General features: G+C 42.3%; 1 protein-coding gene across 2 annotated transcripts in view; it reads right to left on the bottom strand.

The window, feature by feature from the left end:
- Nucleotides 1–390: 390 nt before the first annotated feature.
- The window catches only part of NUS1 (NUS1 dehydrodolichyl diphosphate synthase subunit), a 28376-nt gene continuing 10209 nt past the window's right edge, over nucleotides 391–18557 (bottom strand). The window contains exons 3-6 of one of the 2 annotated variants that reach the window (XR_005778328.1): nucleotides 7314–7466; nucleotides 6308–6407; nucleotides 2843–3441; nucleotides 391–1000 (exon numbers count right to left, since the gene is read on the bottom strand). Coding sequence is in view for 1 of the 2 variants with exons in the window: in XM_040428919.1 (XP_040284853.1) it covers nucleotides 3351–3441; nucleotides 6308–6407; nucleotides 7314–7466 (344 nt within the window). In the remaining variant the exon portion in view is untranslated. Of the gene's footprint in view, nucleotides 1001–1537; nucleotides 3442–6307; nucleotides 6408–7313; nucleotides 7467–18557 lie in introns of those variants that run through there. The other variant, XM_040428919.1, reaches the window with a different exon arrangement.

The following is an 18557-nucleotide window of genomic DNA, read 5'->3' as shown; positions in this document are numbered from 1 at the left end:
CTTTACTAGCGCTAGGTTAAAGCAGGTCATGTTATATGTGAGCAATCATAAGACTGTCTGACCAGCTGATAAACTTATGAAGAATTCAGACTTTATTTCCAATCTCTTCTTATACAATGGATTCATTTCTCAATATTAAAATTCAATGTTGAGTTTTTGAAACAAAAAAAAAACTTTACATATTTACATGTAGCCAGACATTACAGCGACACAGAGCACAAAAATACTCGTTTTGTACAGACTTTATGGAAAAATTGTGGAACCGATGATAAAGCTTTCACATACATTCAGATTAAACCCCAGAGATGGACAGTGCTTTGCACAAGTGGGTACATGTTGAACTTCTTGTCGTAAGAGTAATTATATATAAAAAAAAAAAAAAAAAAAAAAAAAAAACAACACCTTGGTTGGGTCAAAAAAGCTTTTTCTGCCTGATTAAATGAACATTTGGTTTAATCACAGTACATTCTGGTTGCTACAAGTTACCCCCACACACTGACTAGGGGATAACTAACTGATCAGTGGTGGTCCACCTAATGGGACTCTGACAGATCCCAAGACTGGAGGACCCATTCCCCCTTCCTAATGAAGCGTCAGTCTAGCATGTGCACTGGCGCTCCATTCTTTCTGTATGGAACTGCCAGAGATTACAACAGAGTATAGTGCTTGATTATCTACAGCAGTCTCATACAGAATGAATAGAGCTACAGTGTTCACTCGACCTGCCGCTCCATCAGGACACTGGAAAGGCACATTCTCAGGAGCGGTCAGAGTCCCAGCAGTCGGGACTGTGTAGTAACTGGAATACTCTTTAATGCACAGAACTATTTATAAGGATTTATGATGGTGGATCGCACATGTTGTGAATAGTCTGTGTAAAGTCATGATGAATCCAAAGTTTTTGAAGTTGACCTTCATGAATATATACATCTTCTAACCAGCTGGAAGGTGTTCTACATAGTCATTCAAGCATTCTGCTGCAAACATAACTGGCCTCAACCTGCAGAAGGGAATTTTAAGTTACATTTCCCGTCATTGACAATAGAGCTCATGAACATACTACAGAATGCAGCATATATGTTGGTTGATGTCTGAATACTGCCAGAAAAAGAAAGTCTGAAGCTTGAGGGGCTACAGTAAAGCAGTCTGGCCCTCAAGAGGTCTCCTGTTCTACCTGAAGGTTACTCCTGCTCCAGATGTGCGCACACACAGAAAAGACGGTTGTAAAATCCAATAGAGTAAGGAATATTATTAAATTCCCTCAGAAGACAAGGTACATTTAAAATGGACTCAGTTTGTAAACCCTCAAGTGCTGGGGTTAAGGACTATCAAGAGTAAAAGATCCAGCAAGGTTTTTTAGATTGAGAAGAACCCTTAAAATCGGCTTCAGGAGAATGTATAACAATGGTATCAAGATGTACAAGCAACAGCATGCATGTAAGAAAAAAACATTTCTGATATTTTAGAGATTTTAATGTATTTTTTTTTATATAAACAGATTCTTCACGTGGCACAGCTTTAGTTTTTCGTCACTTAGTCACCATACGATATTTTTCAAAAAGGGTACTGCATCTTGGCATACTCCATAGCAACAGAACAACCAACTCTGGAAGATACAACGTAATGATTGCGGAAACAAGTGGGGTCTACTACAGGAAGAGTTCTCTCTTAAATATAGCGCTTGAGGAACATATTACATGGCAGCCAACACCAAATAAATGAAACCTAATAAATACCAGCAGTATGTCTGAATTACAAGATAGAGCCAAGTCACTGGTGAAAACTATAGTTTGCCAATATAACCTTAGTGTGGTAATAAATACTTTGGTCCTACTCTGTTCAAGGCAGTGCTTGAATATGTTCAGGCTATTGTACAGCAAAGAGTCACTGGCTGGAGGCAACATATGCAGATCTGGATGTGTCTCCCAGATTCAGTTCATGTGTTGGCAGTGCATATTTTTAGATGAAGCGCCAGCAGAAGAGGCGCAGCAGGATGATTTTTTTTATCACTTAGTCACAATTGTGTTATACCAAGTGCAGGGCCTGAAAGGGAAGTGCATGACACCAGGACTTAAAGAACGCCACAGAGTCATGCAACCAGCCCTCATGCCCTGCAATTGGCATAAGGAAGTCTCAGTCTTACCCAGGTTGGTAATGCTCCACGGCTGGAGACTGGACACCATGGCAGGATATATTCTGTCTCCTTTCCCGTTTTGGTTTTTTAAGGATCGTGTATCAGAACAACAGCATCGGACTAATTATTACAAAGGAGCTTGTCACCTCCAAACTCAGATTCAAAATAAGCATACCGCAATGTAGGGTAGGTGCCACAAAATATAACCACACCTCACCTTCTGGTCCTCTAATCCTGGGAAATGTTTATTTTGATTATTATGCAAATACGGTTTAAAAGTGCACCGTGGGCAGGGCTGCTCCATAATGTGCACCTGCCTAAGGATTGGGCAGCGTCAGCCCTGTTCATGATGCACTGGATAGCTAATTTGCATAGAAATACCATGCATTTCCCAGGATTACAGGACTGGATTTTCACAAGAATGGTATGGTCATGATTCGGGGGCGCCCCACCCTACATGGTGGTATGCTTACCCTGAAAAAAGGTTTTTAAGGACTCCCTTTAATTCTCAAAATAAATATAAAGAGTTTTGCTCTAGAATACATGGGTAAGATGATCCATATATATCAAGCCGGTAAGTTCTTTTTAAAAACCCTTACTTAAAAAAAAAAAAGAAATCTGGAATATATTAACAACTAAATAATACAATGTGTGCTGACATGTAATTTCAGTGCAAATTCTTAGAAGACCTATTCAAGTTCTCAGTACCTGTAGTAGTTAATATATTTGACCTGGGATTTGCTTGTATAATTTTCTATTTGAATATACTTGATGAGAAGGTTAGGAAAATCTCTCACACGAGATAGACTTGGTGCTGCAGAACACAGAATATCCTGTTATTACGGAGGTGAACTAAACGCAGCCCCTGTACAATGCGCATCCGCAATTCTGTCCATACCACGACAGCAGCTGGACGGATGATGACCCAGGTGGTCACCAATAATGCACCCCATACTGGATATTCTACTGGCACGTCAGGTTGATGAGCAGGGTGAACAGTAGACTCCTAAACAGCATCGCAGCAGCAGCACCACTGTCCATGACTCGGTCATCTTTACAGATCCTCTTCCAGAAGAGCTGTGAACACTTTGCGCTATAGAGACACCATTATAACCAGGTCTATGGCAAATGGACTGACTGAATCACAGATTGCTTGTAAACAGATGCATTGAGTCCCTTTTAGAGGAAGCTTGAACCGGCCCAAGAGAAAGAGAGGTCACTTCCCAAGCCGCTGCTCACAGCCCGCGTAGCAACGGAGAGCATGGAAAAAGTCTTCATATTGGATATTAACATGGGATGGTAGACAACTGAAAAAAAGGAAGGCACATTGCATAAATGCTAGACAGTAGCCATGTAATTCCATAATTCTACCCTTCAGGACCAACGGCATACAGTCATTTGGCAAGTTTTCTGCGTGGGTGCAATGCGTGAGGTGAACGCATTGCACCCACACTGAATCCTGACCCCTTTACTTCAGTGGGTCTGTGTGCATAAGCGTTTTTCATGCATCAGTTCTGCGTTGCGTGAGAATCGCAGCATGTTCTATATTCTGCGTTTTTCACACAGTTCTGGCCCCACCGAAGTGAAAGGGGCTTCACAGTGAAAAACGCTTTGCACCTAGATGCAATCCGGATGCAGTGCGTTTTTCACTGATGGTTGCCAGGAGATGTTTGTAAGTTTTTTTTGTTTTTTTATCACGTGCGTGAAAAGCACAGAACGCAATTGCAAACAAAAAAAACTGACTGAACTTGCTTGGGAAATGGGGCGAGTTTCACTGAACGCACCCTAAGATAATATGTAATGCTTGTGTGAAAGAGGCCTTAGGTAAATCTGGTAGAAGAACAGACTACTGGAATTATCGTATCCACCATAGCCAGACACCACCGGATCCCCTTTCTCCATAATGGGATCTGTTGGCTTTCCGGCATAAATGTCAGCTCTGTGCCAGAAAAGTACCTCTGCATGCAGCGTTTTGTTCCGGCAGAGAGCTAGAATTCATGTTGGAAACCTGAAAGATCCCATTACAGGGATCCAGCGGGCAACAGCGGTGTATGGATATGCTGGATACAGCAATTCCTGTAGTCTGCTCCTCTGACAGGCACAGACTACTGGATTTACCATAAACAGACGTGGACACTGTCCGTAAAAAAAAGGCATCTGGTCCTTAGATCTTAAAATAAGATTCATTATTTAATCCACAAGAAAAAAGACAAAATGGAAAAATCATGTGTGTGAGAAACTAAGTAAACTCCATGAATCAGTAGCTTGTAGAACCACCTTAAGCAGCAATATGAAGTACTCATTTTCAGTATGACCATCACTCTCATTGTGGCCAGTTCTCGGTGAGGCTTATGGGCATTTATTTATGCGAAGTAGTGAATAGTGATCTGGATTAATTAAGACTTAACTTTTACTTTTGATACAATATAAAATAAAATGAGATATATCCCTCAAAATATACTAGAGGCTGAGTACACAATACAATTTTCCACAGTCCCACACTAAGGGGGGCTCTTTTGGAAACCAAGACAGCTATGTCTACACTTGTACAGTGTCGGCCACTAAGAGGTAACAAAAGCTGATATGCACTAGCACCTTAGGTGCACAAAAAAAAAGGTAGCAGCAATCAATGTATACTGGCACCCTATGTGCACAATTCAAGCAATAATGCAGAAAAGAGCATATAGCAGTGTATACATAATGCACAGCGACATGTAGAAAAACCAACAGAAAACATACAGTGATTAGGTGTAAAAGAAAAAAACGTGCAACAGACATGCACAGCTACACCTATATCATAAGGTGCACGGCGGCACCGTTGAAACCCAGTGTCCTACCCTAGAGATGGTGTTCTCCAGACACCTCCGTTCCGATGTTTTTTGTTAGGGTGGTCCGGTTTGACAGAAGAGAGTCAGTACGATGTGGGGGGAATCACAGGAAGATGTAACATCAATGCCTGCGGCCGCAAACTGTGTACTGCAATGAAGGGAGGGGGTGCTCTATCTGTCCCCTTCTTTCTTTCCCTGTATGTTGTGCACCTATTTGTGCACTCTACGTCATCTGGGAGCCATTGCTCCTAGTGGTTCTTGTACTTGCTGGTGAGTACTACTCCCAGCAATTGCTTGGCGGTGAACATAGTCTCCGGCAAGAGAATCATATTTTGGCCCATTCTACATATTCCCCTGATGAGGATTGTTTCTGCCTCAGAAACGTGCATGTTGGGATCTTATCAGGGCTAAATAGGGAATGCAATTCCAGGGTTAGGTTCCGGACGGGGGCCCAATTAGTGGGATACCCCGTGGTTAGACAAACAGGACTAGAAACATTGGAACGGAGGTGTCTGGAGAACCCACCATCTGTAGGGTAGGACACTGGGTTTCAACGGTGCCGCCGTGCATGTTTGTTGCACTTTTTTTCTTTTACACCTAATCACTATGTTTTCTGGTTTTTTACATGTCGCTGTGCATTATGTATACACTGCTATATGCTCTTTTCTGCATTATTGCTTGAATTGTGCACACAGGGTGCCAGTATACATTGATTGCTGCTACCTTTTTTTTGTGCACCTAAGGTGCTAGTGCATATCAGCTCTCGTTACCTCTTAGTGGCCGACACTGATTGTACAAGTGTAGACACAGCTGTCTTCGTTTCCAAAAGAGCCCCCCTTAGTGTGGGACTGTGGAAAATTATATTGTGTACTCAGCCTCTAGTATATTTTGAGGGATATATCTCATTTTATTTTATATTGTGTCAAAAGTAAAAGTTAAGTCTTAATTAATCCAGATCACTATTCACTACTTCTTATGATTCATGCGAGTGATCATTTATTAATATCATTTTTCTGATTTGCATTTATTTATGCACAGCTCTCAATCTGATTCCACCTTTACTTCAGATCCTCAGAAAAATGACAAGTGGAATCCGACTGGTTGCTACGGGCAAATAAGCCAGTTTTCCTTTACACCATTTTTGGTAAAGTCACCCCCACACCAGCTGCAGCGTTTCACTGAATGCACCCTGAGATAATCCGTAATGCTCGTGTAAAAGAGGCCGAAAGGAGTATGTAATTTTTTTTTTTATTATTATTACTAGAGTTTTTAAATATCTTGGACAACCCCTTTAAATTTAAAACAATAGTAAAATATGCTGAAAGGAGAGAATTTATTTACTTACATAATTTCTGAAAGTCTTATATGCCATGGCAGAAAACCTAATGTGCTACTGGTAGAGCCAAATTTTAATATTAGATCAGGGTCTGGAAAGTTGTGTGTACCTGGAAGAAGAAAAATAAAGAAAAAATAAGAAGGTTAAGGAGTTCCTAACAATTGAGCCTAATTCTTACACCATGTTTAGGGTACATTCACATGTGGCAGATCTGTTACTGAGGGCTCCATGTACTAACACACAGGGTCTACGTACTCGGCTATGTGTCCTTAAAGGAGCCATTTCAAAATTTGTAATAAAATAGTAAAAGGTTATACACACACCAGTCCAAACTTCAAGCTTGATGTATCGTATACATGGATGAAGTCACGTGAACAAAGACCAGGGGCGGCGTGAGATTAAACTGGCGAGTATATTCTCTTTTGTTATTTTATCAATTCTTGAGATGGGCAAATTTTCAAATAACTCGGAAAACCCCTCAATATATTCTCTTTAAAGAAACCTGATTAAATATAAGCATATACGAAATATAGAAGAGCCACGGCTGGCCTCACCGGCTTCTGTATCCTAGAATTATAATCTCTGGTTATGGCTGCCATTGCCCCATGTATCTTTAGTGTGCACCAGACGTCAGGCTTCTATTCATCCCTACGAGTCGGACATTGAGGCTGATACAGGAATGACTGACTAGAATGTCCGACTACCGATCCACACTAAAGGTGCTGCGTGAATCGGCTAATCTTATTAGGGGGAGGGGGTTCACATGGAGAACGAGCCTATAACTCTACAATTCAGTGGCTGGTTAGCTAAATTGGTGCTCTACCACATGTCTTATGTAGATTACAAACTAATCCAACAATGTAAAAAAAACACATCAAAGCACTTAACAACAGGATGGCACTATATAAAATTACAGGTAATAGAATTACAAAAACGGTCCAGCTTTCGTTGATTGGTGACATTGCCAAAACAGCCATAACCTGAAAACAGTAAAAGATTATGGTGAACGGATTACTTCTTAAAAGGTGGTCGAAGGCATCTACATCCAAGTCTGCCGGTGTCTTCTGTCCGTCTGCTACTAGTTGACAAAAATTCTGTGCAGCTTTCACCATGTTTGGCTTCCCGTCCTCTGGAGACAGCACCTTTAGCACAGGCAAATGGAGAAAAGCTGTAGATATATAAGACATATGTAATATCATTAGTCAAGAGCCTTATCACATTTTGTATAGGGTTACAAAATCATGGCGTTTTCTCCCAGAAGCATGGGTATTCTGTTCTGCTTACTTTTATAGCTCTGTCAGCGATGGCCATAGAAAATTGCCATTTTCAGTGGGGCCAACTGATTAAAAAGCAAGGGGGTCATTTATTATTAGATATATGTAATTGTGGCGTATATCTGTCCCAGATTCGATCGCAAAGGGGATGTTTCCCCGCTCATGCCAAGTCTATAAATAAAGGGGGTGTGGCAAAGGGTCAGACTGGCCGGCACATATTATTTAACATTTTCTACACTTGTTTTAGGCGTAGTCGCCAGCAGGGGAGCTGGAGTGGATTTAGGTGGTGGATACGCTGAAGTTACATAGAGGCAAGCCCCACCACCTAACTTAGGCACATCATGCGCCAGCACAGGGTTATCAAGTCCGGCGTCTAAATCGATGTTCGTAAGAACTCTGAGGTGACTAATCTTCTTTATACTTAATGTAGGAGTCCACTATTCTGTAAATCACACACCTAAGCTGCTACAGGAAGAGGCGAGTAGTGCCTAACCTACAGCGATGACACCTACATGGGCCTACACCGAACAGTGAGAGACAAAGGAGCAGATTAATCACAAGGGTATTTTTCGTTAGTTTTGGAGAAGTCTACACTTTTTCAGAATCTGGTGTAATCTGGCTCAACAGGCTACTTACGCTGACTTAGCAAAACTAGAGTGGTGTAAAATTGTTGCAAACTTTACACTCAAAAAGCAACAAACTCCCTATTTCCCAACTTTTAGAACCCAGAATTCTGGGGTGCAGGGCTTGTGTCACGATCAGTGTGTGGGGAAAAAACTCCACACTAAACACAGGAGGGAAGGGGAACAGTAACTGGGCCTGGAAACTAGGGAAGAAACAGGTCACCTCCTAAACAACCGTAATACAGGCCCTAACTACCTATCAATATGAATAGACCTTGAAGGTAGGAATATTCATATGCTGTATACCTAGGCCCTTATATCCCTATAAGGCCCTGGAATGAGGTTAGGACCAGAGACAACCCATTCCTCCCCAGATGGACGAAGGGAAGTCTCTGTCTCAAGCCCAGATACAACAACAGGGAATATAACAAACACAAAACAATAGGAACAGACAAGACTTATCTAAAAGTAGAAAAGTGGCAACTCCAGAAGCACCACAGAGTACAACCAACCAGCTAGTTAGAGGGCAGGAAGAAAATCTATAAACCGCACCTCCAAGAGTGAGAAGCTGCTACTTATGGGAAAAGTAAATTACCAACAAGCAACACCTGAAGCAAGGAGTGTGGCATTCACCAAAACACAGACACCATAAGATTCACAGTGAACCTGTCAATTTAACCCACGAGTTGCCAGTCTCTCCGATCTCCTGGTACCTGCCACAGGAACGTCCGTGACAGATAACCTCCACCCAAAATGGCAAATCTGTAGTTCTTCCAGTTCACACTGAAGAGCTTTGACAATTACTAACGGCGCCTGTAGAGTTCTAGAAAAAAAAAAAAAAAAAAAAAGTGTTGATCATGGGATTGAGGCGTTATGCACAACAGCTCTGATGTCTGCTTACTCAGCAACTGACTACAATCACCACAGGGAAATATTTTCTCCTGTCATTTCTACAAAAAGTAAAAACACACAATCCACTAGCATACGCCAGCATGTGACAAGAATAAAGAATATTGCCCTTATACAATACTCTATCGGCGCCCTACAGCTGTGTTACAGCCAATCCATCATTCCTCAGACATCAGCTACAGGCGCTATATGGCATACATGGATTGTAAAGGCATTCCGTTATGGAATAGCGTTAGGTTCCATAGTAACAGAATCCATAACGCAATTCAGCGGAAAACCAAACTTAAGTTCGCTCATCCCTACAGAAGGGAACATCTTCAAGGGAAATTAGGAGCGATTTCCTCCTGTGCTTCTGCCAAAGTTCATTCCTACTTTTCAGTTAGATGTGGATCTCAAGAACCAGGTATGAGTGCCATCAGCCCTAGTACTCAATGAGTGTCACCCTCTGACCAAGGCCAACGTTACCACGCAGCAGCCTACACATTTGGGTTGTAGCCTACTAAAAACACAGGCCTCCTTTACACACACTAAACATCTGTTTTAAAAAAAAAAAGGCATTTTAATTTAATTACTTCATAGTATTTGACCCTTTCTACCTCGGTCCAGTTTTCACTTTCCTGCCCAGGACATTTTTAGAAAATCTGACCAGTGTCAATTTATGTGGTAATAACTTTGAAACGCTTTTACTTATCCAAGCCATTCTGAGACTGTTTTCTCATCACATATTGTACTTCATGACAGTGGTAAAATTGAGTCAAAATTTTTATTTATTTATAAAAAATTAAATAAAATACCAAATTTACCAAAAATATGGAAAAATTAGCAAATTTCAATTTCTTAACTTTTATAATATATAGTAATAACTCCAAAAATAGTTATTACTTTACATTCCCCATATGTCTACTTCATGTTTGGATCATTTTGTGAATGCCATTTTATTTTTTGGGACGTTAGAAGGTTTAGAAGTTTAGAAGCAAATCTTGAATTTTTTTTAAAATTCAATTTTTAAGGACCAGTTCAGGTCTGAAGTCACTTTGTGATGCTTACATAATAGAAACCACCCAAAAATGACCCCATTTTAGAAACTACACCCCTCAAGGTATTCAAAACATATTTTACAAACTTTGTTACCACTTTAGGTGTTCCACAAGAATTAAAAGAACCTGTCAACTCCAAAAGTGATATAAAACTGCCAGCATTACCTTATAGCAGCCCCCAGTCTGTTATTGATCATGTGTGTGAGCCAGAAATTTTCATAATCCATACTTGAGGAAAAAAAGCTTTTTTAATCTCCATGAGCGCTCTGTTTCCTGTGAGACTGAAGTCAAGGGGGCAGCGGCCTCTTTGCTTCATATCAAGCAAAGCCCACCTCTTACCCATCCCCTCTTGACTGATTTACATATTTTCGATTCCTTGGGATCATGCAAGTCTGGCGCCTGTGCAGTGCGCCCCTTGTGACTACACGTCCCATCTCAGGCTCCCGCAGTCAGCCGGGCATAATTTTCTCACTGCGCATGCGCCGGCAAGAATCTGCGTGCGCTCGCGTCGGCGAGGTATATTCACAGCGCAAACGTTATCACTGGCTGCAGGAGCAGGAGAACTCAAGCCAGCGATCACGCGCACGCTGATTCTTGCAGGCACATGCGCAGTGAGATAATTATGCCCTGCTGACCGAGACTGGATTTGTGCCGTCACAAGGGGCGCACCGCGCAGGCGCTAGACTTGCACGATCCCAAGGAATCGAAAATATGTAAATCAGTCAAGAGGGGACGGGTAAGAGGCAGGCTTTGCTCACCAGAAACAGAGCACTCATGGAGATTAAAAAAGCGTTTTTCTCAAGTATGGATTATCGAATTTCTGGCTCACACACATGATCAATAACAGACTGAGGGCTGCTATAAGGTAATGCTGGCAGTTTTATATCACTTTTGGAGGTGACAGGTTCCCTTTAATGGAAAAATGGAGGTGAAATTTCAGAATCTCACTTTTTTGGCAGATTTTCCATTTTAAGCAATTTTTTTCCTGTAACAAAGGGTTAATAGCCAAACAAAACAATATTCATTACCCTGATTCTGTAGTTTACAGAAACACCCCATATGTGGTCGTAAACTGCTGTACGGGCACACGACAGGGCGCAATATATATATATAGAAGTTCAAGGCAGCACTCCTCAGTATAAGATATTAGGGTGCCAGCAGTGAAAACACCTTACCAAGGTGTGTAATGTAGATGAAGAAAGACACCGCGGCACATCCGTTTAGTGAAAAAAGTGGGACCCTTTATTCACCCATGCGACGTTTCGGTCCGCTTGCTGGGACCATTTTCAAGCAAAATGGTCCCAGCAAGCGGACCGAAACGTCGCATGGGTGAATAAAGGGTCCCACTTTTTTCACTAAACGGATGTGCCGCGGTGTTATATATATATATATATCCCCATTTTGGAAACTTCGGGATAAGGTAGCAGTTTTGTTGGTACTAATTTAGGGTACATATGATTTTTGGTTGCTCTATATTACACTTTTTGTGAGGCAAGATTTTTATAGAGCAGGTTGTTACGGATGCGACAATACCAAATATGACTACTTTTTTGGTTGTTTGTTTCAGTTTTACATAATAAAGCATTGTTGGGGGAAAAAAAAAAAGATTTTTTGGTGTCTCCATGTTCTGAAAGCCATAGTTTTCCTAAATTTTGGGAGACTGTCTTATGTAAGGGCTCATTTTTTTCGGTATGAGATGACGGTTCGATTGGTACCATTTTAGGGTGCATATGACTTTTTGATCGCTTGGTATTACACTTTTTGTGATGCAAGGTGACCAAAAAAAATGGTTTTGACACTTTTTTACGGTGTTCATCTGAGGGGTTAGGTTATGTGATATTTTTTATACAGCAGGTTCTTACGGATCTGACGATAACTAATATGTTTCCTTTTTTTTTAAATTTAAGTTTTACACAATAAAAGCATTTTGAAGCAAAAAAAAAAAATGAGCCATAGTTTTTTTTTGTTGGGGAGATTGTCTTAGGTTGGGGCTCATTTTTTGCGGGATGAGGTGACGGTTAGATTGGTATGATTTTGGGGTGCGCATGACTTTTTGATCGCATGGTGTTGCACTTTTAGTGATTAAGGTGACCAAAAAATTATTTTTTTTTAGCAGTTTTTAGGTTGTTTTTTATTTTGACGGTGTTCACCTGAGGGGTTAGGTCATGTGATATTTTTTTTTATAGAGCCAGTCGATACGGACGTGGCGATACCTAATATGTCTACTTTTTTTTTTTTTCCCTATTTTTTTACTTTCTTTTGAGAAAAGGCTTTCTTTTTTTTAACTTAAAACTATAAATAATTTTTTTTGTAAAACTATTTTTTTTACCACTTCATTTTTGGTCCCACTCTGGGACTTCAACTTTTGGGGGTCTGAGCCCCTTTACAATGCATCACAGTACTTCTGTATTGTGATGCATTGGCTGTAAGTATTACACAGTGTAATACACTTAGGGTCCATTCACACGTCCGTTGTTTCTTTCCTGATCTGTTCCGTTTTTGCGGAACAGATCTGGACCCATACATTTTCAATGGGTCCTGAAAAAAAAAATCGGACAGCTCAATGTCTGATTTTTTTTTCAGGACCCATTGAAAATGAATGGGTCCAGATCTGTTCCGCAAAAAACGGAACAGATCAGGAAAGAAACAACGGACGTGTGAATGGACCCTTAGAGGCCTTCTCCGTGTTTACTAAGCACAGCGCCATACATTGTATAGTGGCAGTTCTTAGTCTTGCAGCTCAGCCCTAATCACTTCTATAGGGCTGAGCCGCACCTAGGCTGTGAGAAGGCCGTGGCACTACTGAGACTACCAGTGCGTTCTCAAACAGCTGATCCCCACCAATCACATACCAATGACCTATCCTGAGAATAGGTTATAGGAAAAATATTGGAAAACTCCTTTAAAACATGCATTTTTTTTCTTGTTGTTTTTATGTTCTATAGAAAAGCAATCGATAATGCTGCAAAAAACATTTTGGACCCAAAAAAATAAATAATTCTTCCAACTGATCTTTATTTAAAAAATGTCAACAGTAGCTGACAGACTTGAAGTGACAGACTTCATTTTTATCGTATCTGCAGACCAATTCTTTTTGTTTTAGAGCCGCTGCTCTGCTTGCTGGATTTGTTGACCTTATCCTGACAGCTCATAAACACTCATTATAGCTAAATGCTTATCAATCCAGAGGAAGAGAGAAAAAAAAAAAAAAAAAAGCAGTCTGGTTTGAGATCCGCATTTATACAAGCAGGCAAATAATGAGAGTTTGCGAGTATTCGCGTGTTTGTTTTCCAGTGTGTGACTTTAGATTACGTGACTTGAGATTCAGGGACTACAGTAAATCAGTTTCTTATCACTGCACTGTATTGTAATTTTTCTCTTTTCTTGTGTAACCCCCATTTAGTAGGTGTTCCATGATTGACAGCGCAGTCCAGTGCACATCTTGTCTAATGTATGCAGTCCTGGATTAGCCGTTTGAGGGTGCTCATCTTTGTTCAAAATGTGAGCAAATTGCCTGTTTGGAATCGCACATAGAGTATCTAACCAGGCGAGTTTCAACACTGAGAAGCGTTTGCAATTTGGAAAAGAGTTTGCTGCTCACTGAGCAAGCACTCTATGGGGTAGATGTGGGGGAGGGTAGTAGTGAGGAGGCTCAGGAAAGTGAGGTAGCTAGCTGGGTAGAGGGAAGAGTGCCAGGGAGGCTAGCCCTGATCTGACACACCCCAACAAGTTTGCACGATTGGCAGATGAGGGGATGTCAGTTCAGGGAGAGCACTGCTGCAGCCAGACACTTCTTCTGCCAGTCAGGGGAATGTCAGCTCCAGTAAGCAGGGGACCAGGAGAGCAGGGCAGGCCAGACAGATGTTGGTAGTCGGAGACTCAATTATTAGGGGTACAGATAGGGCAATCTGTCACAAAGACTGGGATTGTCGAACGGTGTGTTGTCTTCCTGGCGCTAGAGTTCGACACATTGTGGATCGGGTTGACAGATTACTGGGAGGGGCTGGAGAAGATCCAGCGGTCATGGTCCATATCAGAACCAATAATAGAGGTAGGTGGAGCGTCCTTAAAAATGATTTTAGGGATTTAGATCACAAGCGTAGGGCAAGGACCTCAAAAAGGTAGTGTTTTCCGAAATACTACCTGTACCATGAGCCACACAAGAAAGGCAGCGGGAGATTAGGGAGGTTAACAAGTGGCTCAAGAACTGGTGTAGGAAAGAGGGGTTTGGGTTCCTGGAGAACTGGGCCGACTTCTCTATCGGCTACAGGCTCTATCGTAGGGACGGGCTGCACCTCAATGGGAAAGGGGCAGCTGTGGGGGGAGAAGATGGCTAGAAGGTTGGAGGAGTGTTTAAACTAGGGACTGGGGGAGTAATGGATGGAGGGACTAGAACAGTTCAGAAGGAAAGGTGTAGGGTAAAAAAAATATACATAAACCTCTTAATTGTATGTACACTAATGCCAGAAGCCTGACTAATAAAACTGGGGAACTGGAATTGGTGATGTGTGAGGAGGACTATGACATAGTGGGAATAACTGAGACATGGCTGGATGATAGCTATGACTGGGTGGTTAATGTACAGGGTTACAGTCTGTTTAGAAAGGATCGTCAAAACCGGAGAGGGGGAGGGGTCTGCCTTTATGTAAAGTCCTGTCTAAAGCCCACACTCCGAGAAGATATAAGTGAGGGACATAAACATGTAGAGTCTTTGTGGGTAGAAATACATGGAGGTAAAAACAATAATAAATTACTAATAGGAGTTTATTATAAACCACCTAATATACCAGAGTCCACAGAAAATCTACTACTAAACGAGATAGACAAGGCGGAAAATCATAATGAGGTGGTTATTATGGGGGACTTCAACTACCCAGATATAGACTGGGAAACTGAAACTTGTATATCTCATAAAGGAAACAGGTTCTTGGCAATAACCAAATACAATTACCTTTCCCAACTGGTTCAGGACCTGACTAGAAGGACGGCCATACTGGACTTAGTATTAACCAATAGACCTGACAGAACAACAGATGTGCAGGTTGGGAAAGTGTCCATAAAGTAATAACCTTCCAATTATCATTCAAAAGAGTGTTTCTACAGGGAGGAACAAAAATACCATACTTCAAAAAAGCTAAATTTAGCCAACTAAGAGAGGCCATAGGCCTAACTGGGACAAAGTCCTCAAAAATAAAAAAAATAGCCACAAAATGGGATATTTTTAAATTTAAAAGCATCCTAAAATTTAATTGTGAGAGGTACATACCTTATGGGAATAAAAGGTTAAGGAACAAGAAAAAAAACAATGGATAAATAGAACTGTAAAGAAAGCATAAATGACAAAAAGAAAGCATTTAAATCACTAAAACAGGAGAGTGATTTAAGGGACTGAAAAAACTATAAGGGAAAAAATAGAATATGTAAAAAACAAATAAAAGCAGCCAAACTAGAGACCGAGAGATTAATTGCCAAAGAGCAAAACTAACCCTAAAATGTTTTTCAATTATATAAATTGTAAAAAGTATAAATCTGAAGGTGTCGGCCCTTTAAAGAGTAATGAGGGGGGAGTCGCAGAGAGCGACGAGGAGAAAGCAAAGCTATTAAATATTTATTTCTCCACTGTATTCACTGAGGAAAATAAACTGTCAGATGAAATGCAGAATGTAAAAGTAAATTCTAGGGGTGCACCGAAATGAAAATTCTGGGGATCTGTGGGTGGCTCTGTTATGGAGAGGGGGATCTGTGGGTGGCTCTGTTATGGAGAGGGGGATCTGTGGGTGGCTCTGTTATGGAGAGGGGGATCTGTGGGTGGCTCTGTTATGGAGAGGGGGATCTGTGGGTGGCTCTGTTATGGAGAGGGGGATCTGTGGGTGGCTCTGTTATGGAGAGGGGGATCTGTGGGTGGCTCTGTTATGGAGAGGGGGATCTGTGGGTGGCTCTGTTATGGAGAGGGGGATCTGTGGGTGGCTCTGTTATGGAGAGGGGGATCTGTGGGTGGCTCTGTTATGGAGAGGGGGATCTGTGGGTGGCTCTGGTATGGAGAGGGGGATCTGTGGGTGGCTCTGTTATGGAGAGGGGGATCTGTTGGTGGCTCTGTTATGGAGAGGGGGATCTGTGGGTGGCTCTGTTATGGAGAGGGGGATCTGTGGGTGGCTCTGTTATGGAGAGGGGGATCTGTGGGTGGCTCTGTTATGGAGAGGGGGATCTGTGGGTGGCTCTGTTATGGAGAGGGGGATCTGTGGGTGGCGCTGTTATGGAGAGGGGGATCTGTGGGTGGCTCTGTTATGGAGAGGGGGATCTGTGGGTGGCGCTGTTATGGAGAGGGGGATCTGTGGGTGGCGCTGTTATGGAGAGGGGGATCTGTGGGTGGCGCTGTTATGGAGAGGGGGATCTGTGGGTGGCGCTGTTATGGAGAGAGGAATCTGTGGGTGGCGCTGTTATGGAGAGGGGGATCTGTGGGTGGCGCTGTTATGGAGAGGGGGATCTGTGGGTGGCGCTGTTATGGAGAGGGGGATCTGTGGGTGGCGCTGTTATGGAGAGGGGGATCTGTGGGTGGCGCTGTTATGGAGGGGGGGATATGTGCACTGTTATGGGCATAACAGTGCACAGATCCCCCCTCCCCATAGCAGTGCCATAGACCGATCCCCCTACCCATAACAGCCCCGGCCCTGCTGCTCACAGCATCACTCACTGCATCTTTATTTTACCTTACAATCGTGAGGCTCCAGTAACAACTCTGCAGGCAGAGCGGAGGGCGGCGTAACGTCACTTACTCACGTGACGCACCTGCTCCGCCCACTTTATGAATGAAGGAGGCGGAGCAGGCGCATCACGTGAGTAAGTGACGTTACGCCGCCCTCCGCTCTGCCTGCAGAGTTGTTACTGGAGCGTCACGATTGTAAGGTAAAATAAAGATGCAGTGGCTTAAAGTAAACCGCCCGCCCGGCGCCCGCCCGCAGATGGTGAGCTACTTGGTGGGTGACAAATCCCACACCCCATATTTTCGGCCGATATGTAACAATATCGGCCGAAATGGATTAGGTGCATTTTCGGCCGATATTTTCGGCTGCCGGAATTTCGGTGCACCCCTAGTAAATTCCCCATTAAAAGTGCCCTGTCTGACCCAGGAAGAAGTACAGCGGCCTCTTAAAAAGTTAAAAATAGACAAATCGCCAGGACCGGATGGCATACACCCCCGTATCCTAAGGGAATTAAGTAATGTCATAGCCAGACCCTTATTTCTGATATTTGCGGACTCCATACTGACAGGGAATGTTCCACAGGATTGGCGCATAGCAAATGTGGTTCCAATATTCAAAAAGGGTCCAAAAACAGAGCCTGGAAACTATAGGCCGGTAAGTTTAACATCTGTCATGGGTAAACTGTTAGAAGGTTTTCTAGGAGATGCTATCGTGGAGTATCTCAAGGAAAATAAGCAAACAACACCATATCAGCATGGCTTCATGAGGGATCGGTCATGTCAAACTAATTTAATCAGTTTCTATGAGGAGGTAAGTTCTAGACTTGACAGCGGCGAATCAATAGATGTCGTGTATCTGGACTTCTCCAAAGCATTTGACACTGTACCACATAAAAGGTTAGTATATAAAATAAGAATGCTCGGACTGGGAGAAAATGTCTGTATGTGGGTAAGTAACTGGCTCAGTGATAATAACCACCCTCTGTTTTCTAACGGTACACACTCAGATTGGGTCACTGTCACTAGTGGGGTACTTCAGGGGTCAGTATTGGGCCCTATTCTCCTTAATATATTTATTAATGATCTTGTAGAAGGCTTGCACAATAAAATATTAATGTTTGCAGATGACGCTAAACTGTGTAAAGTAATTGACAGTATACTGCTACAGAGGGATCTGGATAGATTGGAGGCTTGGGCAGAGAAGTGGCAGATGAGGTTTAACACTGACAAATGTAAAGTTATGCACATGGGAAGGAATAATGCAAGTCACCCGTACATACTAAATGGCAAAAAATTCGGTAACACTGACATGGGAAAGGACCTAGGAATTTTAGTGAACAGCAAACTAAGCTGTAGAAACCAGTGTCAGGCAGCTGGTGACAAAGCCAATAAGATAATGGGTTACATCAAAAGGGGCATAGATGCGTGTAATGAGAACGTAGTCATACCACTTCACAAATCGCTAGTCAGACCACACATGGAGTACTGTGTACAGTTCTGGGCTCCTGTGAACAAGGCAGACATAGCAGAGCTGGAGAGGGTTCAGAGGAGGGCAACTAAAGTAATAACTGAAATGGGGGACAGGGGGGACGGGACTACAGTACCCTGAAAGATCATCAACATTAGGGTTATTCACTTTAGAAAAAAAGACGACTGAGGGGAGATCTAATTACTATGTATAAATGTATCAGGGGTCAGTATAGAGATCTATCCCAT

This window comes from Bufo bufo, chromosome 4, assembly GCF_905171765.1.
Source record: "Bufo bufo chromosome 4, aBufBuf1.1, whole genome shotgun sequence".
NCBI lineage: Eukaryota > Metazoa > Chordata > Amphibia > Anura > Bufonidae > Bufo > Bufo bufo.
The sequence above is the reverse complement of the archived record's forward strand: the minus strand, read 5'-3'. Positions and strand labels throughout refer to the sequence as shown.